Genomic DNA, 22,284 nt, shown 5'->3' with positions numbered 1-22,284 from the left:
TAGCTCAGAGAGCTCAGCAGGAGAAGCCTCAGAGATTCTGGTTCTGCGGCCATAAGTCAACAACTCCATGTTAAGTTGCTTGTCTTTGGACTATAAACAGTAATGTGTGCCGTGGTTTGTCCCCACGATGATCCACAGTGACTAAGTGAGCTTCAGTCCGAGGTAGAAGACGCTGAAGCATTGTGGACTGTGTTTAGCCGCTAGCTTAGCTTAGCAGCTAGCCGATGCTAACAAGCTGGCTGATGGACTCTAGGCTGCTGCTTTAGCTTGAAGATGAATCCAGAACAATGTGAGCTGAAACTCTGTTAAATGATCCATGTTTAGAACATTGTGGCTCTGAGAACCACTGTTCTAGCAGAACCCTGAGCCAGACTAGAAGACAGCAGCATTTTAAACAGACGCCAGAGCCATCAGACTTAAATATCCAGCAGCAGCAAGTGATCATGGATGGATTTATGTTCAAGGAGAGTTTATTGTTGGCTGCTAATCTCCAAGGTCTAGTGCCCCCCCCCCCCAACCCTAAGCCCAGAACATCTTCATCAGCAGCCGCCACTGCTGAGAACCACACCTTGATCTGGACCTTCACACGTCATGATAACATGTTCTGGTTCTGCTGGCTTTAACTCTTTAAATCAGTTCTACTGGATCACATATCAGACATCAGTTCATCATGTTTCTGGCACTTTTACATTCAGGGACATTCATTTTCTACATTTGATCATTTATTTGTTCATGTTTCAGTTTTAACCTGCATCCTGGTGGCTTCAGCTCACATCTTTCATTCTTTATTCAGATTGCAGCGCTGCAGGTTGTCAGAGATCAGCTGTGAACATCTGGTCTCTGCCCTGAAGTCCAACCCGTCCCATCTGACAGAACTGGACCTGAGCTACAACAAAGACCTGAAAGATGGTGGAGTGAAGGAGCTCTGTGGTTTCCTCCAGACTCCCCTCTGCAAACTACAGACACTGAGGTCAGACTCCATGTTTTAGTTCTGATATCTGTGATGTGAAAGTTGTGTTGACACTAAACTGCAGATATCTGGCTGATATTCTACTGATCCACACTGAGGATCTTCATGGTAAAGTCTGCTTTCTTCTTCACTGCTTTGCTCCACTTAAAGTTTCTTTCTTTTTCTAACTTCCTGTCAGCATTTATTCAATAATCAGCAGAAAACATGAAACAATGAGCTGAATTTCAGTTTAGAGTTGCAGCTTTTATCCAGAACTGAGGAAGAGAGAAGAAATAAAATGCTGATGTTTCATTTATTTTGAAGGTTTTTAATCTCTTTAAACCTTCATCAGGTCAGTTTTTCTCCATTTTCTACAGGATAATGTTAAAATAATTGAATAAGTGGATGCAATTGAGCTGAAAAGCAAAGTTCAGATCTTGTATTGTAATAAATCTTTGCTGAGTTTGTTCCTGGACTCCATCTTTTTTATCAACAAATCTAAATCTTCCACCTGCCCACTATATCCCATTCCCTCTGCCCTGGTCAAATCCTGCCTCCACGCTCTTCTCCCCTTCATAACTGCCATCATTCACTCCTCTCTTGGTTCTGGAATTGTTCCATCTCTTTTCAAAACTGCTTTTATCACTCCTATTGTGAAGAAACCTGGACTAGATCCCAACAATTACAATAATCTCAGGCCAATTTTAAATTTAGCTTTTATTTCAAAAATAATGGAAAAAACAGTCGCTTCTCAACTTCATTCTCACTTAACTCACAACAAGCTTTATGAACAGTTCCAGTCTGGCTTCCGTCCCCGTCATAGCACTGAAACCGCCCTCTTAAAAATAACCAATGATCTTTTAATAGCAGCTGACTCTGGTCTAATTTCCATCCTCATTCTTCTTGATCTAAGTGCAGCCTTTGACACAGTTTCACACTCTACCCTACTCCATCGACTTTATACAATTGGCATCACTCATTCTCCCCTAGCCTGGTTTCAATCCTATCTTTCTGGCCGCACTCAGTTTGTTCAGATTAAGTCATATCGTTCCAACTTCTCTCCAGTTACCACCGGTGTTCCCCAAGGCTCTGTTCTAGGACCCCTACTTTTTATCATCTACATTCTCCCCCTTGGCAATATCTTTAAGAAATTCAACATCAATTTTCACTGTTATGCTGATGACACCCAGCTCTATCTTTCTTGTACACCAAACTCTTCACTCCCACCTCCTTCATTAATCTCCTGCTTAACCGAAATAAAATCCTGGTTCACCTCCAACTTTCTTAAATTGAATAATGACAAGACAGAAATCCTCCTAGTGGGAACAAAATCTACTTTATCCAAAGCTGACAGTTTCTCCCTTTCATTTGACAACTCCAAATTCTCCCCTTCACCTCAGGTCAAGAGTCTGGGTGTCATCCTTGATAGCACCTTGTCCTTCTCCTCTCACATTAACAACCTTACCCGCTCCGCTTACTTTCACTTACGCAATATCAATCACCTTTGCCCCTCTCTCTCCCCTAGCTCCACCTGCACTCTTGTTCATAGTCTGGTCACTTCCCGCATCGATTACTGTAATTCTCTTTTTTTCGGTCTTCCTCAAAAATCCATTCACAAGCTTCAGTCAGTACAAAACTAAGCAGCTCGCATCATTTCTAGAACCCCCTCTTTTCATCACATCACCCCAGTCCTGCAGCAGCTCCACTGGCTACCTGTGAAGTTCACAATTCAGTTCAAAATCCTCCTACTTACTTTTAAAGTTATTCACAATCTCTCCCCTCCATACCTTTCTGATTTACTTCAAATTTCTACTCCCTCCCGCATACTTAGATCTTCTTCTACCACTCACTTAGTTGTTCCTTCAGCCCGTCTCAGCACCATGGGGAGCAGAGCTTTTTCTGGAATTCTCTCCCCCCTGAAATCTGCAGCACCGAGTCTTTACCCGTGTTCAAATCTAAACTCAAAACCCACATGTTCAAGATTGCCTTTTCATTATGATTTTGTATCACTTTCCTCTGTGTAATTAGGGTTCCAAGCCCGCAGCGCAGGCGAACGGCTATGCCGTTCGTCTGCTCTGTGAGCAGAGAACCCTATTGTTTTTCGTGTGTTTTTAAATTATTTATTATTATTACGGCTAAAACGCGTTGGGCGGCCCATGCGGATTTGTAACGAATCAATAGGATCAGGTATCTAAGTACAGAATGTGCGCCTCTACTCAAACCCAGAAATTCAGACCCCTCAACAACTAGGGGGCGCTATAATAAAGGACAACGCGTTTACGCCTGTAACCACCAAACTACTGGTCCTACACTCAAAAACTTTACATCACTTTGTTTATTGGATGATTCTGCAAAATAAAGTGAATTGGCACACCCTTCGTTTCCCAGCTAGTTTTCGCGCTACATGGCTACAAAGCTTAAACCTTTCTAGTTAAACTCCTCCTACATATTTTGTGCAATCTGCGCAAAACTCCATATATAACCATGTAATGGACAAATAAAAAAAGTTAACGCGGCGGATTTTTGAATTTTGACTTTTTCGAAAAGTAACGCTAAAATAAGTGATTGTTAGCGAGCTAGCTCTAAATGTAATTGCTGATTATTGTAAAACCATAACAGATTTTGACATGTCCTTCATAACCCATAGTCCAAATAAGATTTTGCACATGTGACCCGCATTTGAGGATCGTCCATCACTAGGGGGCGCTGTGATGTCAAGAAATCTACTACGCAAGAATGGCTGATCGGATTTTTACAAAACCTTCTTCATTCCCTTCCAGACATTGCCCTTAACTAAAGTATTAAATATAGTATTTATTGAAACAAGTGGGCGGGGCCTATTTCCAAAAGTGTGGAAAAAAAACTGGAAAACTTCAAAAATTCACCAAAAATCACTTGTGTGGTGTAACAAGCTCGGATTTTTAGGATGTATTCCTTGAATAAGGTGCAACAATTCTCTCACTGCATATATTCCAGTTTTTGAAAGTTGCACACTCTGATTTTTTAAAAGTTTGTAAAATGAAGAAATCAATGTATTTTCCATAAATATTGGTCAATCCCAATAAAAATGGCCTCTATCTGTAAAGCACAGCCAGAATAACCATGTCTTTCAGTTTGGTAAAAATCCAGGCGATTTTGACCAATTTACAAGATTTTAAAAATTAATGATACAAGATTATAAAGTTTAATATTTTTTTTCTCTGAATCCATTTTTTTAATGACCATCAAAAAAATCGTGTGGTTAGATAAAACACTCTTGGACATTCATGAATATTTTCAGAATTTTAGAGCAAACCGTTGAATTTTAAGAAATTTATGAAGTTTGTGATCAATTTACAGCTCTCATCATCGAGAGCTCTGCCATCCAGAACTGTGAACAGGGCGGCCATTATGCCCATATTTGGGCACATCACCGGAAGTGACGTCACATCCTGTGTATTTTCTAAGCGGAGCAGAGACTTGAAATGGGAGGATAGCTTTTAGAGTTTTGAGAAGAACACATAATTTAAAAAATTTAATTGAATATAAAAAAGATCAAGCAGAAGCAAGGAAAGTTATTTAGAAGGCAAAGAAGACAAAATGGAGAGATTTTTGTGATTCAATAGGCAGAACAACTTCTATAGCTGAGGTATGGGGAATGATTAAGAAAATGAAGGGAAATAGATCAGAGAGAACATATCCAGTTCTAAAACATGAAGAAGGAACAGCATTAACAAATGAAGAAAAAGTAGAAGTAATGGCAAGAACATTTGCAAAGATCCATAGTTCAGATATGGATCAGACTTATTCAAAAAGTAACGCTATAATATAATATGGATAGATAGATAGATAGACTTAGAGAGAATTAGAAAACTTTATTTGTCATTTTGTTTGCACAGAGTGCGTACAGAACGAAATTCTGTTGCATACAGCTTGTAAATTGCAGTAAAATAAATTACAGTATAAGGTGCAGCAGTGATTTGAAGTAAACAATTGAAATGCAAACAAATCAGGAGAAGTCACAGTGTACAGGTGTGTATTTTTAAAAAACATTTGTATATGCAGAATTGATTGTGCAGAGGGCAATTTGTGCAAGAATACAGCTTGTAAATTACAGTCAATTTAAATTACAGTATAAGGTGCAGCAGTGATTTAAAAGTAAACAATTGAAGTGTAAACAATGCATGAGAAAGTCAGTGTACAGGTAAGGATTTTTAAAACCATTTGTATGTACTGAATTGATTGTGCAAAGGGCATTTGTGCGAGAATGCATTTAGAAACTGAGAGTTCGACAGCATTTGTAATGCTAGTTGGAGATGCAATGATGCAAAATGAGCAAATATGCGAATGTTGTGCAAAGTTTATGGGTTATAGTTATAGATAGCAGTGACATGCATTCAGGGGAGGCAATCATGGAAAGAAAGAAAATATAGAATAATGATAACAATATATATTGTGATTCACTCAGTCATTTGTAATAATAATTGTTTTTTTAATCTAATTTCCTTATTTTTTTATGATATTCTCTTTAAAATCGAAGACTTTTGGCTATTTTAAACGTAAATCCTTGGTGGTGCTTGATAGTGAAGCGCCACCAAGCCAGCGATCTTGGTCTCCCCAGGGATTGCGCAATCCCATGTTAACTGCGCTGACTTCCATTCCGTGAATGCATCTTCCTGTCTCTAGATCATCAATTCAATTGTTCAAACACTGATGAACTGATTTTCCACAATTTAATATATGTGGATTACGAATTGTGTTTTGGTCATTAAACTATGTGTTTTCGTGTGCTGCTGGGCGATCATAAAAGCCAAAGAGCTGGTTGTATGTGAGGCCGGCAGTTCCTTGGCCTCTAGGCAGGGGGCGCTCAAGGGGCACCGCTCTTATCCCAAAATAGTAGAGTCAAAGCAAGTTATGGATGTGTTATTAGCGAGTTTTGCTAAACAAGTAAAGCACTAAAAAGACTCTAAACATACAGCTGGAACAGGACTGATGAAGGAAGGCTTTCCTCCCTGGCAGTGAGCTCCACTGAGACTGAGAAACTTTTAAAACTGAAGAAGATAAAAAGAACTTTTACCGGAAAGTGACCAATATTTTTGTTCAGAAAGAGTGCAGCTGGACTTCATTTCTAAGTAGAAGTAAGACAGCAATAATTATTCATGTTTTGTTTTTGTAATGAAATGTGCGTAATGTAGGTTAGTTTTTGAATGTGTTACAAATGTAGAAATCCATCATAACTCATAAACTGCTACCAATCAAATGACAAATAATTTAGTTTTATTTATTTTTTAAACAAATAATCAATATTTTTTCCATGTCTCTTGGTTAATTGATTTGGCTCAACCAGTCCCCTTCAGCACTTTGCAATGAGTCTACTCTGTAGAGTGTATATATTTGTAAAGACTCGCAAGATGGCGATGTGGGCACACGTATTATTCTGAGCTCCATCTGTGCAGCCCTCAACCAGCTACTTGAACTGGCCCTTTGCACATAATTTCGTCCACAAGGTGAACCTGAACATCCACGCTCTAAAGTAAGAGGGAAAAATAAGAGTCTTATAAAAGATGTCGGCTGTTAATGAGAAAGATTTTCCTAGTCTGAAGAAGGCTAATGATGCTAAGCTAAACATGCATAACTATGCTGCTGCTGCTGCTGCTAGCGTTGAAACACCGATGGAGTTGTCAAGAAATGCCTCCGGTACAAGACGGCAACTGAATGCAACTCCAACCAAACTGCCACCTGCTAAAAAACAAGCCACTGAGACTGAGGTCTCCTTAGCTGCCGTCTTAGAAGCTATTAAAAGACTGGATAGCAAAGTTGATGACTTTGGAAAACAGCTAAAGGAAAATGCTGACATGTTTGGCCGCATTACCCTCCAAGTGGAGCAGAACACACTCTACGTTGCTGAATGTAAATCTACAGTAGAAAACCTTCAACAAAAGTTTGATTTAATGAATAAAGAAAACGCAAATCTGAAAGAAAAACTCCTGGAGGCTGAAAGAAACAAGCGTCAATGGAACCTGCGGTTGTCGGGGCTCAAAGAGCAAGAAGGAGAAAACCTCAGAGAAAAGGCTGAACAACTTCTCTCAAAAATCTTACCACAATGGGCGGAACAGGCAGGAGATATGATTGATACAATCCACCGGTTGGGAAGAAAAGAAGAGGGACGGAGCCGTCAGGTCATCCTGCAGTTCACTAGGAGGCGCCATCGAGACGCAGTCTGGAAAGTGACGAAGGATTCAGCGGTATGCAAAGAACAAGGTCTGCGTTTTGCTCAGGATTTCATTAAGGAAGACCGGCTGGCAAGAGAAGAACTTTGGCCTAAGATTAAAAAAGCCAGATCCCAGGGTAAGGTGGCCTTTTACAGAGGTCATATTGCAGTGATTGACGGCAAAGTGTTCAAAGCTTCATCTCCCTTCTGAGACCACAGATGTTTCTTTGTTTATAACATCCCCCTATTATAGGGCTAAAAAAAATCAACACTGTTTTTCCCCTTTAATATTGAGTTATATCTCTAAGATGCTTGCTACAGTTCTCTTATCTGCACTCCAGAGGTTATTCCTCTTGTTTAAATGAAAACTAAGTCGTTTTAAGTTAAGTTTAGTGAAAGTTGTGGATGCAAGGTAGATGTTTTTTTTCCCATGTTATATTGTAAAGGGCACTCATATTTTTCAGGGGCTTGCCTTTAGTTAATTCTACCTTAACAAAAGTTCTTTATTAAGGTTTGTGTCTTTAAAACTTTTCTTTTCCTTTGTCTTTTTTATGTCTTTAAAATCTAATCTTAGGTTTTTGTCGTTAAATGTAAGGGGCTTGAGAGAAAATGTCAAAAGGAAGGCAATGTTTATGTATTGTAGAAACAAGAATCCACATTGTATTCTTCTTCAAGAAACCCATTCAATGGTCTCTGATGAAAAATTTTGGTCAAATCAGTGGGGAGATCAGATTTCTTATTCCCACGGTACTTCTAAATCAGCAGGTGTGGCTACATTACTGAATAATTTTCCAGGCAAAATAATTCATACAAAACATGATAGTGATGGCCATTGGTCTCTTTCCGTATTACATACGGAGGACACATTAATACTCCTAGGCAATATTTATGGTCACTGTAACATTTCTAAAAATAAAGAGCTTCTTACGATTATTGAAGTAAATATCGAACAACTTAAACAAAGATTTCATACTAAATATGTTTTATTAGGCGGGGATTGGAACATGGTAAAGGACGAAAATCTTGATAGATACCCAAACAAATCCTCAAATATCCATCCAAGCCGAATTCTGTCTGATTTCTGTGAGAGATTGGGATTAATTGATTTATGGAGAGATGAACATATTAACAAAAAACAGTTCTCTTGGTTTAAATCGGATGCTTCAAGCAGATCTAGAATAGATTTTTGGCTAGGAACAGATGATATTCTGAAGCTAACATCAGACTGTAATATGTCTCCAACTCCTCTTACTGATCACTGCAGCATCGATTTATTAATTACTCCTCTTCCTGAAAGTCTGAGACACAGAGCGTACTGGAAATTCAATGCAAATCTCTTAAAATATGAGTTGTACTGCAAGGAAATCAAAGAACTAATAAAAAAGATTCTGTTAGACGATTCAATAATAACCTACGCCAAAAAATGGGAATTCTTAAAATATAAAATAAGGGCTCACTCAATTTCTTTTAGCAAAAATCTAAAAAGAAACAATGACATGGAAGAAGTAAGGTTAGTTAAAGAGTTAAACCTACTATTTGTTAAACAGACGTTGACTGATGATGATAAAAATAACCTCCTGATCTTACAAGCTAAATTAGACAGCATCTACGAAACAAAGGCCCGAGGAGCTTTTGTCAGATCCAGAGCTAAGTGGATCGAGGAAGGGGAAAAAAACAGTTCATACTTCTGCAGACTGGAAAAGAGAAGACAAGTTAAAAAATACATTCAGTCCCTAATTATTAACAACAATGAATGTACAGACCAAACTGTTATTGCAAAAGAAATTAGTAACTTTTATCAAAACCTTTACTGCTCTTCTTTTTCACCCCAAGAATGCGACCTTCTGCTAAACCAAGTCAAAGACTTTATCCCTCAAATCACTGAGGATTTTAAGGAAAATTGCGATAAAGATATTAATATTGAGGAACTAGATAACGCCATTTTATGCCTGAAACTTGATAAATCCCCCGGCCCTGATGGCCTTACCGCCAATTTTTATAGACATTTCTGGGATTATCTCAGAGAATTTTTATTCCAGGTTTTTAAAGAGATCCTATGTAACAATTCACTTCCACACAGCATGAAGCAAGGGGTTATCACCCTTATACCCAAACCAGGAAGAGACAACAAGATCCTAGACAACTACCGTCCTATCACCCTTCTAAACTGCGATTATAAACTGTTAACGTATATCTATACGAACAGATTAAAGACTGGTCTTAAGGATGTTATTTCTGAAACACAGACAGGTTTTATGTCCAAAAGATCTATACATGATAACATCAGACTGGTGCAGGATTTACTGGAATATAGTGAACTGATTGAGGATAAAGGATTCATCCTTTTCCTAGACTTTTATAAAGCCTTTGATATGTTGGAGCATCAGTTTCTTTTCAAAGTTCTGCACTTGTTCGGATTCGGGCCAAACTTCTGTAGAATAATAAAAAGCTTTTACAATGACACCACAAGTTCAGTTGCACTGCCACACAGTACGTCTCCACGTTTCACCATAAATAGGGGAGTAAAACAGGGCTGTAATATTTCCCCTTTTCTCTTCATCTTGGCTGTTGAAGTGTTGAGTATTTTCATCAAAAACTCAAATATACCTAAATTGAGAGTTTTTGATGACCAAATTATAATCAGCCAACTAGCTGACGACACTACAATTTTTTTTGAAGAATCTAGACCAAACCCCTAAAGTTCTTGAGTTAATTAATACTTTCTCCAAAGCATCTGGATTAACCTTAAACCTACAGAAGTGTGAACTGATGGCGATTCATGACTCTGATCTGACGGAAGCTTATAATATTCCTATTAAATCCTCAGTTAAATATCTTGGAATTTTAATTACTAAAGATGCTAAACTCAGTGAAACTGTTAACATAGATAATAAAATACAGAATTGCAAATCTCAGTTAAATAGATGGCTCCAAAGAGACCTGACCTTGTTTGGGAGAACCTATCTAACCAAAATGGAGTCCCTGTCCCGGTGCATATACCCAGCTTACTCTATGGCCATACCCAACAAATACATTAAAGCTATAAATCAGTTGAACTTTAATTTCATCTGGAGAAATCGAATCCACTACTTAAAGAAAGCAAATATGGTTAAAGACTATAATGATGGTGGTTTACAAGCTATTGACTTTGATTGTTTAAATGCAGTCTTAAAAGTAAACTGGTTGAAATCCTTTTTAAAAATGTAAATAGTATCTGGTTCTGTCTCACCAAAGGTTTGTTTAAAAAAATTGGAGGCTTAGATTTTGTTCTCAGATGTGACTTTAATGTCCACAGACTTCCTGTTAAGTTATCTGCCTTTCATAAGCAGGTTTTGTTGTGTTGGAAACTTATGTACACACACAACTTTACTCCTCACCAAACGCCAATCTGGAACAACAGATATGTGTTACACAGAAACAAGTCTCTGTATTTAGATCACTGGATGGAAAAAGGTATTTGGTCCATAAAACATCTTCTTAATGACAATGGAGACTGGCTGTCTTATGACGAATTTTGCTCATTATATAATTTGGATTGCACACGCACTCAGTTTAACACAGTAATGAACTCTATCCCAACTGCAGTCAAAAATCTGGTTCAAAATATAATCACTCAGTCAGCTAACCTTCAGTTACCCACTCTTCAACTGTTTGGAGTTGACCTTTTGGACCAAAGTAATTCTAACAAACGGATGCGTCAACATCTAACTAATTCTATATTTCCTACCAAACCAAATAAAAACTCCATTTTAAATTTGTTTTCTGATTCAGAGCTTAAAAAGTGGAGAACCGCTTACCTTAAATACCCTCTATGTCCTAAAGCTAAAGAAGTTCATTTCAAAATCCTCAATAACATTTTTCCATCCAGAGAACTATTAAGGCAAAGATTCAACTTTGATACCAACACATGTACCTTTTGTGATAACGACATTGAAACAACAGATCATCTCTTCTTCTATTGTGTGCATACTGATACATTTTGGAGAAACTTTCAGGACTGGATCTCAACAAAACTTTCCCTCCATCATCCCTTTAAAAGAGAAGATGTAATATTTGGAACCACCCATAGAGACAGAAGAACTGACCTCATTCTTAACAACCTGCTAATTTTAGCGAAATTCTTCATCCATTCCTGTAAATGGGGTAATAGGAAACCTGTGTTTTCAGCCTTTAAAAACCTTCTAATGGACAACCACTTGAGGACCTTAAAACGGATAAAAAACAAGCATGGACTACAACTCCTGAATGCCTATATTGATCTAAATTTTTTTGAGAACTAATGCCCCATTGTTGTTCTTTTTTTTTTCTTGTTTTGTTTTGTCTTTTATTTATTTATAAATTTTTTATTTTTTTGTATGTTTTGTCTTCTGTTTGCTTTTCCCGTTTTTTGATTTATCATTATCTTCTAATATGTGTGCCTTAACCTTGTACAACCTCATTTCTTTATATCTGTACATGCCACGTTATTTTGTACATTTGCTCAAATCTTTAATAAAAAAAATAAAAAAAAGTATATATTTGTAAATCTGACTGATGACGTCAGTGCTTCACCAGCTATGAACCCTACCGCACGTCACTGATAGATATATATATCTATCAACATCTGCATACCTTGATTCAAATGAAACGATTTTAGTCTTATTTAACACTACAAGCTACAAGGATAAGAAGAGAATATCTTGGTTGAACTTAGAATAAAAAGGTATAAGTTACGGGAAACATGTAATTCATATATTATGAGTTGTCATGAAAAGGAGTAATAGCATTAATGGTTTAAAGGGTCACTGTAAATGAAGAACATTCATTATATATATCTATATATATATCTATCTATCTATCTATCTATCTATCTATCTATCTATATATCTATATATCTATATATATATATATATATATATATATATATATATGGGGAACAGTTCATGGTGGGGGTTTGAGGGTCTCTGTTCAATTCAATTCAATTTTATTTATATAGCGCCAAATCATGAAACATGTCATCTCAAGGCACTTTACAAAGTCAAGTTCAATCATATTATTTGTTGATGCTATGGGCTGGGGACATGCAGCGCTGATGCTATGGGCTGGGGACATGCAGCGCTGGGATGATGGAGGAAAGAGGAGCCCCTATGATCCCTTCTGCTGTCCCCACCCCTCTCATTTTCCACCAGTCGGAGGTGCTGCCGCCTCCAAACCACACAGAGAGACAGCTGGTTAGAATGCTCTCTATGGTACTTCTGTAGAAGGTTGTGAGAATGTGCGGGGACAGGTGGGCTCTCCTCATCCTCTGCAGGAAGTACAAGCGCTTATGTGCCCTCTTTACCAGTGACGTGGTGTTCACAGACCAGGTGAGGTTGACCGTGATATGCACCCCCAGGAACTAACCAGCTAACCACCTCCATAGCTGAGTTGTTGATGAGTTTATGTCATCTGCGAACTTCATGATGTGATTGGGTGTGAACCTGGGGGTGCAGTCGTGTGTCATCAGAGTAAACAGCAAGGGGCTCCGGATGCAGCCCTGAGGGGAGCCTGTGCTGAGGGTGATGACATCAGAGGTGGTCTGTCAGACCCGGACCGACAGTGGTCAGGAGGTGAGGAAGTGGTGAAGGGGTGTGCTGAAGCCCAGATGTTCCAGTTTTTCCACCAGATGCTGTGGGATTGAATGCTGAAGTCCAGGAACATGCTCAAAGGGGGCGGTGCGTGGGCTTGGAACCCGTGAATAACTGCTTGCAGTTCTAGTTTGTGTTGTTTCTTTTAATTATGACGACTGCTTTTACCATTTATTGTTTTTACATGTACAGTGACCTTGAGTGTTTTGAAAGGCGCTTGAAATAAAATGTATTATTATTATTATTATTTATCAGCCTCCTCCTCCTTTAGCCTCCTCCTCCCTCTGCTCCTCCATCAGCCTCCTCAATCAGCCTCCTCCATCAGCCTCCTCCCTCTGCTCCTCCATCAGCCTCCTCTCCCTTTCTCCTCTCTCTCTCCTCCTTCTTCTCTCCTCCTCCTCCTTTCCTCCCTCTCTCCTCCTCTCCTCATTCTCTCCTCATTCTCTCCTCCTCCTCTCCTCCTCCTCTCCTTCTAGCAGACTGATCACCAGAGGCTCCACGCTGCACCTCCTCTCTCCTCCACGGTTCAGAGGAGTCATGGAGACGGTTCTAGCTTCTCCAGAGCAGACCGCTGCACCTCCTCTCTCCTCCTCCTCCATCAGCCTCCTCCTCAATCAGCCTCCTACTCCCTTTGCTCCTCATCCATCAGCCTCCTCCTCCTCATCTCCTCCTCACAGACTGATCAGCAGAGGCTCCACGCTGCACCTCCTCTCTCCTCCACGGTTCAGAGGAGTAATGGAGACGGTTCTAGCATCTCCAGAGCAGACCGCTGCACCTCCTCTCTCCTCCTCCTCCATCAGCCTCCTCCTCAATCAGCCTCCTACTCCCTTTGCTCCTCATCCATCAGCCTCCTCCTCCTCATCTCCTCCTCACAGACTGATCAGCAGAGGCTCCACGCTGCACCTCCTCTCTCCTCCACGGTTCAGAGGAGTCATGGAGATGGTTCTAGCGTCTCCAGAGCAGAGCGCTGCACCTCCTCTCTCCTCCACGGTTTACAGGAGTCATGGAGACGGTTCTAGCGTCTCCAGAGCAGAGCGCTGCTCTCCTGTCAGAACTGCAGGAACTCCTGGATAAAGACGTCATTTCCAGGGTTCTCCACGGGGTTCTATTGCCTTTTTTTACTGGTTCTGATCACAGAGAGACGGTTCCACATGCTGACAGTCAGACAGCTGCTGGAGAACGTTCTCCAGAACCACTGGTTCTCCTCCATAGATCTGAAGGACTACTTCCATGTTCCATCATCCCCAAACACAGGAAGTATCTGCGCTTCTCCTTCCAGGGGATTCCCTGTCACTACAACCTGCCGTTGGGTTCCTCTCTGGTTCCACGCACGTTCTCCAGATGCCGCTGCGCTCTGCAGGGATGAGAATCCTCTTTTATGTGGACCACCTGCTCTTGCTGGCTCGGTCCAGAGAGGAAGCGGCGGTGCAGACCAGAGCTCTGGCTCCACAGCTGACAGAACTGGGTTCTCCATAAAGTGCTAAAAGGTTGTGTTCTGCGTCCCAGCTGCTAGGAGCTAAACTGGGCCACCATGAGAGCCCAGAGCAGACGCTGTCAGCGCTGCTCCGCCGGGTCACACCTCCACACAGTGACAGCTCTGTCCGTCATGCGGCTGCTGGGGATGACGTCAGCGGCCCACCTGCTGCTTCCGCTGGCTCTGCTTCATAGGAGGCGCCTGCCTGCAGAGATGCTTCACCCGCCTGCGCAGAGACCCTGTGGCCAGAAGAGGCAGAGGATGACTGCAGTCCCTCCGTCAGTGGGAGCCCACCTGGCCCACTGGGGAAACCCCCCCACTGTGTCAGAGGGAGTTGCCCTCAGCAGACCAGAGTCACACGTCCCGGTGTTCACAGATGCTGGAAGGTGTCTGTCCCAGGTAGTGTCAGAGAAGTGGCCACACCACATGTCTCTCCACATAAAGGTGCTGAAGCTGACTCAGCATTTTGCTCCTCTGCTGCGGGACCAGCAGCTTCTGATCCACACCCACAACAGGCTCACAGCAGCGGCATAAAGCGCCAAGGCTGCTGCTTTAGCTTGAAGATGAATCCAGAACAATGTGAGCTGAAACTCTGTTAAATGATCCATGTTTAGAACATTGTGGCTCTGAGAACCACTGTTCTAGCAGAACCCTGAGCCAGACTAGAAGACAGCAGCATTTTAAACAGACGCCAGAGCCATCAGACTTAAATATCCAGCAGCAGCAAGTGATCATGGATGGATTTATGTTCAAGGAGAGTTTATTGTTGGCTGCTAATCTCCAAGGTCTAGTGCCCCCCCCCCCAACCCTAAGCCCAGAACATCTTCATCAGCAGCCGCCACTGCTGAGAACCACACCTTGATCTGGACCTTCACACGTCATGATAACATGTTCTGGTTCTGCTGGCTTTAACTCTTTAAATCAGTTCTACTGGATCACATATCAGACATCAGTTCATCATGTTTCTGGCACTTTTACATTCAGGGACATTCATTTTCTACATTTGATCATTTATTTGTTCATGTTTCAGTTTTAACCTGCATCCTGGTGGCTTCAGCTCACATCTTTCATTCTTTATTCAGATTGTATAAATGCAGGTTGTCAGAGATCAGCTGTAAACATCTGGGTTCTGCCCTGAAGTCCAACCCGTCCCATCTGACAGAACTGGACCTGAGCTCCAACAACCTGAAAGATGGTGGAGTGAAGGAGCTCTGTGGTTTCCTCCAGACTCCCCTCTGCAAACTACAGACACTGAGGTCAGACTCCATGTTTTAGTTCTGATATCTGTGATGTGAAAGTTGTGTTGACACTAAACTGCAGACATCTGGCTGATATTCTACTGATCCACACTGAGGATCTTCATGGTAAAGTCTGCTTTCTTCTTCTCTGCTTTGCTCCACTTAAAGTTTCTTTCTTTTTCTAACTTCCTGTCAGCATTTATTCAATAATCAGCAGAAAACACGAAACAATGAGCTGAATTTCAATTTAGAGTTGCAGCTTTTATCCAGAACTGAGGAAGAGGAAGAGAAGAAATAAAATGCTGATGTTTCATTTATTTGAAGGTTTTTAATCTTTTTAAACCTTCATCAGGTCAGTTTTTCTCCATTTTCTACAGGATGATGTTAAAATAATTGAATAAGTGGATGTAATTGACCTGAAAAGCAAAGTTCAGATCTTGCATTGTAATAAATCTTTGCTGAGTTTGTTCCTGGACTTGGAGCCAGTTTTTAATGTTGTCTCTCTGTGTAACTGAGTCTGAGCCCTGATCTCAGGTCAGAAGCGGACAGCATTGGGACCCCCAGTGTGTAGAAATGCCCCTCATGTGAAGCGGCTCAGAGGGGATTCAAGCCAGTTTAGAAAAGTCAATTTCAGCTCCTGGAATCTGTGTGACAGGAACAAATCTATAATCCCTGATTGATGCTTCAGCACTTTTAGAAGCTCTGCAAGGATTTTACTGACTAAAACACTCAGACACAACATGTCACAGTAGCAGGTTCTGCTTCTGGGAGCTTCAGCTCCTAAAGTCAGTTTATATGAAATTTTCTCCATCACATCATGTTTTTATGGCTGTGGAATCATTAAAATAGTTCATTTATCTGCATTAATCTCCATTTGTTCACACATTAACATTCATGAGGTGCATCGAGCGTTTCTGCTTGAATCTGGGCGTGTAGAGGGCAGAACCTGAGCCAGAACCCGGTACCAAATGTAACGCTACAGCTGGGATCCAGAAAGGAAAATGGCTGCTGCTGTGCCTGAGCATGGGTTGATTCATCTGAATATTTTTACCATACTCCATTTTCTTTTTCTTGGCGTTCACTTTTAGTACGGATTCCACACAAAGTTTCTAAATGAGAGCCAGGACTGTAAAAACTGCTAAAGAAGTTTTAACTGTTGAAAGTTCTGATATTGTTGATTGTTGAAGAGCTGAAGTCAGCAGGTCTTTATTGAAGCAGCAGCTTGTTGTCATTAATATTAATGAGAGTTCTTTAACTGGTTCTGTTGGACTGTTAGAACCTGCATCCTGGTGGCTTCAGCTCACATCTTTCATTCTTTATTCAGCTTGTATAAATGCAGTTTGTCAAAGATCAGCTGTGATCATCTGGTAACGGCGCTGAAGTCCAACCCGTCCCATCTGACAGAACTGGACCTGAGATACAACAACCTGAAGGAGTCAGATGTTCAGCAGCTGCAGGATCTTGTAAAGAGTCCAGACTACAAACTGAAAACTCTGTAAGTAGATGGTTGGAGTGAGTCCAGCTGCTGTCAACAGAACTGTTCTGAACCCAGTTGGTACCAAAGCAAAGATCCAGTGTTTCCAGTAAAGCTGCAGCTTCTCAGTGGGAGGAGAATGGTGACAGGCTTCCTGATTGGACACAAAGACAACAATGAGCCAATCAGAGGAGCCAGCAGCTTGTTGTCTTCCTGTCTTTGTGTCCATGTGAAGATGACTGTTGTTGTTGTGTTCATGTCTTCCAGCTGACAGCCTTCCACCATGTCTAGAGACAGTGGTCCTCATTCATCAAGCTGTGGAGCATCAGATCTGATCTCACACTCTTTGTTCTCTCATTTTATTAGGAAATAGCTGAGCAATTTCATTTTAAATCCTATTTGCTCAGGATTATTTTTACCTAGGGAGCTCATGTAATACATAAGGAAACAAGCACCACCTAATCACATATCAGAAAAATCACAGAGATACATATTGGATTAATACTATCAAAGCACATCTGAGTTCAGCAAAATATACAAGGTAATTTGCAGGGGAATTTTACTTTACAAATTACTGACATGGCACATTGACGGGAATAGAAACACAGACAATCTCCATAAGCTTTACAAATCACATCTGATCCCTAGATAAAACTAATCCCAATTGAATAGGGCTTTAGTCACAGCTCTGAGATCAGTCTAACTGCAGCCTGGAAATCACTAGGTCTCATGTCACATCATTACATTTCAGAATCAGAATGCCTTTTACTGTCATTGTACAACATGGTCCACACATGTACAAAGATATTAAAGTAAGCTCCAGCCAGTGCAGTTATCAAAAAGTCAGATTGTCAAAAATATAAACAATATAAACATTAAGAGGTAAGCTCTATGTAATGAATCTCACGAGCCATACCTGGCAATTCACACAACAAGAGCATGTTTCAAATAATTTATTAAAAGTCAAGGTGTAGCCTAAATCAGTGATTCCCAACCTGGGGTCAGCGCCAGAGAGCACAGGAGGGGAGGGGGGGGGGGGGGGGGGGGGGGGGCGCAGAGCTTTCTCTGCTTTGAGGTGATGAAAATTATGGTTAAAAAAAAAAGAAAAGAAAATTATGGTTGTGATCATATTTAAAAAATCCGCACACCCAAATCGATTTTACAATATTTATAAATTGTATTTAATATTTTTGTCCAAGGTTGAATAATTTTGTCACGCAAGACGTCAGCGCTACGTCCGGGTCCGGCGTGTAGACACAAACAGTACTGTTCTCGTCTAGTACATGACAAAACGGGTGATTTAGAGCGTACTTTTAGTTAGTTTATTTTTGGAATCTAAACAATGCCTACGACTTGTTGTGCTCCCGGTTGCACAGAGAGGCATTCCAAATCGTTGGATGTACGTTTCTGTCGTTTACCGAAGAAAGAAATGGATATTTTCAATGAAAAGAGCGCAGGCAGACACTCCCAATGGACTGGGGAGCCATCATATTACGACAGAATTTGCAGTCTACACTTCATCTCCGGTAAATACAACTTAATTCTGCTCTAGTCATTGTTCTACTTAAATAGCGGCGGAGGGGAGGTGGCGATCGCTACACAGGGCCGGAGAAGTGGCTGCTGCTCCAGACAGCGGCTCCATTACGTCCTCGTTCACGTGCGCTAGTACGTCTGTGTGTTGGCCGCCTCGCCAACGTTCCAAAAAAAAACAAAAAAACAAACTCATGCATGCTTAACAAGACAAAAACACCAAAATAATCCTTTGTATATGTCGCAGTACGGAACCCTTGGCCAGCATTTAACAGACTCGCTCCGTCCCTTCAGGCTTTTGCTGTGTGGATCTGGCAATCTGATACCATCAACTTACTCTTAAAACGATCTTGTGATACGTTATCTAAAGAAGAAAAATACGTGGAGAACTCGTCAGCGACACACTATCAACTGTAGTTAAAGTTGTAAACTTCATCAAAGCTCACCCTTCTAATAAAAGACTTTTTGCCCAGCTGTGCGAGGACGAAGCGCATCAAACACTGCTGCTACACACCGAGGTGAGGTGGTTGTCGCGTGGACTCGTGCTTGTGCGTTTTATTGAGCTACAAGAAAAAATAAAAGAATTCATCCAAGATCACAATCGGCCACTCTTTGAACAACTGACTGACGCGTTTTGGATCAAAGCGGCTTATCTGGCAGACACATTCACTTTGTTCAATGAAACAAACAAGCGGATGCAGGGGCCAGAATCGAACATCATGCTTTGCAAAAACGCCCTGGACGCTTTTGTGCGCAAACTGGAATACAGAGTCACTAAAATGTCAAAGGGGGACTTGCAGCATTTCCTGCTGCTGCTGAAACAGTCTGGTGGCGCCGTGCGTGCGTCTTTGCGCATGGAGTTTACGCGGCACATGAACCTTCTCCGCAATGAGATTCAGAGCCGCTTTGCCGACATGGACCAGTATTTATCCAGAGAATCGTGGGTGTTGGACCCCTACGTTTCCACCCCGAAGGACGTAGAATACATCGGCTGTGAAGATGAGCTTTGTGACCTTCAAGCTGATTCTGTGTCCAAAAGATATTTCCAGGAAAAAGGATTTAAAAAGTTCTGGATTGCCAAAGGACACGCTGTTACTCCCACACTGGCCAAACATGTAACTACCAGGGTTATTCTCCCCTTTAGCACTACATACCTGTCTGAAGCAGCTTTCAGCGCGCTATTAACAATAAAAACTAAAGTCAGAAACAGACTCGATGTTCACCAGGACTTTAGACTGGCTATCAAAACAATCAAACCTGACATCGCATCCCTGGTCAAAAATATGCAAGCTCAAGGTACCCATTAGTAACTGAACAAATAAGAAGTAAAAAAAGTTGTAAGTTTAGTACTGGTTTCTGAAACTGTTGTATAATTTATTTTTTTAAGCCAGTAGTTAAGTGTGTATGATCACATGGGACTGTTTTTTTTTTTTAGTTTTTACTTTATGCATGTTTGTAAATTAGAACTGGAAAATATATTGAAAATGTGGACATGCTGATGAAAGTTAAGCTTAGGTTTGAAGTTTATATGTTAGCTCTCTTTTTTGGAGTTTGGAGTTAATTTCTGTGTACTGTACACCCGTTGGCATAAAAAATACATTATTAATCAAAAATAATGAGAACAAAATGACATAGCTGCCATTTATTCTTTATTTTTCAAATAAATAAATGTTCATTACAAATCACTTTAATCTTTTGATACGTTTGTGCGGGCCTGTGTAAGGCTTGGGGGGGCTTGGCTTGTCTTGGACTTCAGCAGGGGGGGCTTTAAGAAATAAAGGTTGGGAACCACTGGCCTAAATGATGAGCCTCTGGGAGAGGAACTGCAAGGGAGAAAGGCAGGTTAGTGACTGGGAGTTTGTGAGGGGAAATATTAGCTGCACTGAAGAAGCCACTAACCTTAACTGGATTCGTAAAGATCGTTGAATCCAATGCTGAGTTCTTTCTCCTGAAGGAGTCAGGCGATGTGGGAAAAACACAGAAGCAGTCTAACATCATAGACGGGGGATCGAAAGAAGGCAGAGGTACAACAGGGGAAATCCAGCAGACCCAATCCAAGTTTCTTTCCAAAATCCAGATTCCAATTTCCGACAGGCAGAGGTACAGAAAGGGCAGACCTGAGAGACAGAGTGAAGAGGCAGGCAGGGGTCGATGTCCAAAAACCAGATCAGAGCCAGAGCAAGCACCATACAGAAGGCTAAGACAGACAACAGAAAAATAATTACAGCAAAAGCTGTGATCATTACAGTGTACAGTCCTGGGTTTTAGGTACATTGCAGAAAAAAGATATGTATGTAAATTTTTTACACTGTAGAATATAGACTGTAAATATCTTACATGGTCACAAATGCACAGGTTTTTTTCCTGTTGCTTATCAGTGCCTGTGTGAGTTCAGGGTGGTTATCGCCTTAGAGAAAAACTGTTCCTGGGTCTGTTTGTTCTGGACCTAATGCACCTGTAGTGCCTCCCTGAGGACATTAGGTCTAACAGTTGAAAGCCAGTGTTGGACCTGCATTTACTGATAGTTGTGGCTCTGCTGAGGCAGCAGGAGTTATAAATGTGCTGGTGAAGATTCTCAGTCATCCAGGTCATCGTCTTTCCAAAAAAAGTAAAAACCTAAACAACTGGACTTCTTTCCAAAGTTTGAAGACGTTTAATGAGCATGTGTAAAGGTGAATTGAGATTTTAAATTTTTTGAGTTAAGAAAGCTTCCAGGATAGGAAGCGAAACATCTTCAAACTTTGGAAAAAAGTCCAGTTGTTTTGTTTTTTACTAGTTTTTGGAATGAGTTGTAAATGTCTATCAGAGAAGGGAGAGGACAATCTTTTGGGTTTACTTTACAACTTTTTGGAGCATCTCCCTGTTTGCAGCAGTGCTGCTGCCGTACCAAACTCTGATACAGTATGTCAGCTGGCCGTCAATGGACGACCAATAGAAGTCTAGTTTGTGCTTCCTGAGGACTGGAAGGAAGTGTAGCCACTGCTGACACTTCTTTTTGATGGCTGCAATGTTCTCTGACCAGGTGATGTCAGAGAAGATGGGGACACCAAGAAAACTAGAATCTACTCCACATAAGGAGTAGGTTCACCACAAATGAAAAGGGGGGCTGGGTCAGTGCTTCCTGAAGTTGACGATGATTTCTTTGGTTTTCTTGGTATTCAGAGCAAGTTTATTCACTAAAGAATTTATTGATCACAAGGTTGTTTTTGGGCTGAGCTGCAGTCGTAAGTGAAACAGTATCTTATTCACATATTTATTCTGCCATGGGTAATGGAGACATTGAAATCAGACTAATATCTAAGAATGAAAGTCTGGAAATGACTGTTGGACGATTAGACAATGTTTTCCTAACTGATGTGCAGTTCAGTGAAACATTTCAACCAATCCTTGAAAATCAGCCTGTTTTGGTCTGGTTACCTTTATGTTGATCTTTCCTTTTGTATAGTCGTTCGTCCCAGTCCTGCTACATTAGTCCAATAAGTGCAAAGGCATAGACTGACGTTGTGCTAATGATTATAGACACATTCATGACACCTAACCTAAACTAAATCTGATTTTCTTAATTCTTGTTTTCTGTGTCCCTTCAGGTTAGTTGATGGTGCAGCTGAAGCTTCGACAGAGCAAACTTGTAAGTGCTAAAGCTGTGTTTGTGCTGAACTTGGTGATTTCCAAAAAAATTAATCCAGTTATTTAGTCATTTGTTAAGGACGTGATTGTAACAGGCAGGGCAGTTGATTCTAAGGAACAGGAAGCAGAGCAGGCCCTGGCTATAGGCAGTATTGGTGCCATGGATTCATTTTTTAAGTGCATTTAGATTTTTGTT

At 40.9% G+C, this 22,284-nt stretch overlaps 1 protein-coding gene across 1 annotated transcript in view; it reads left to right on the top strand.

Moving 5' to 3' along the window:
* The window catches only part of LOC105922902 (NACHT, LRR and PYD domains-containing protein 12), a gene marked incomplete at its 5' end in the record, with an annotated part of 78,471 nt that overhangs the window by 40,448 nt on the left and 15,739 nt on the right, over positions 1-22,284 (top strand). Inside the window, 4 exons of the mRNA XM_036129724.1 lie at positions 794-970; positions 15,302-15,475; positions 16,782-16,952; positions 22,049-22,089. Coding sequence (XP_035985617.1) covers positions 794-970; positions 15,302-15,475; positions 16,782-16,952; positions 22,049-22,089 — 563 coding nt within the window. The remainder of the gene's footprint in view (positions 1-793; positions 971-15,301; positions 15,476-16,781; positions 16,953-22,048; positions 22,090-22,284) is intronic.

The sequence above is a fragment of the Fundulus heteroclitus genome, unplaced genomic scaffold (genome assembly GCF_011125445.2).
Source record: "Fundulus heteroclitus isolate FHET01 unplaced genomic scaffold, MU-UCD_Fhet_4.1 scaffold_207, whole genome shotgun sequence".
Classification (NCBI taxonomy): domain Eukaryota; kingdom Metazoa; phylum Chordata; class Actinopteri; order Cyprinodontiformes; family Fundulidae; genus Fundulus; species Fundulus heteroclitus.
Note: the sequence above shows the minus strand (reverse complement) of the source record. Positions and strands in the feature narration are given on the sequence as shown.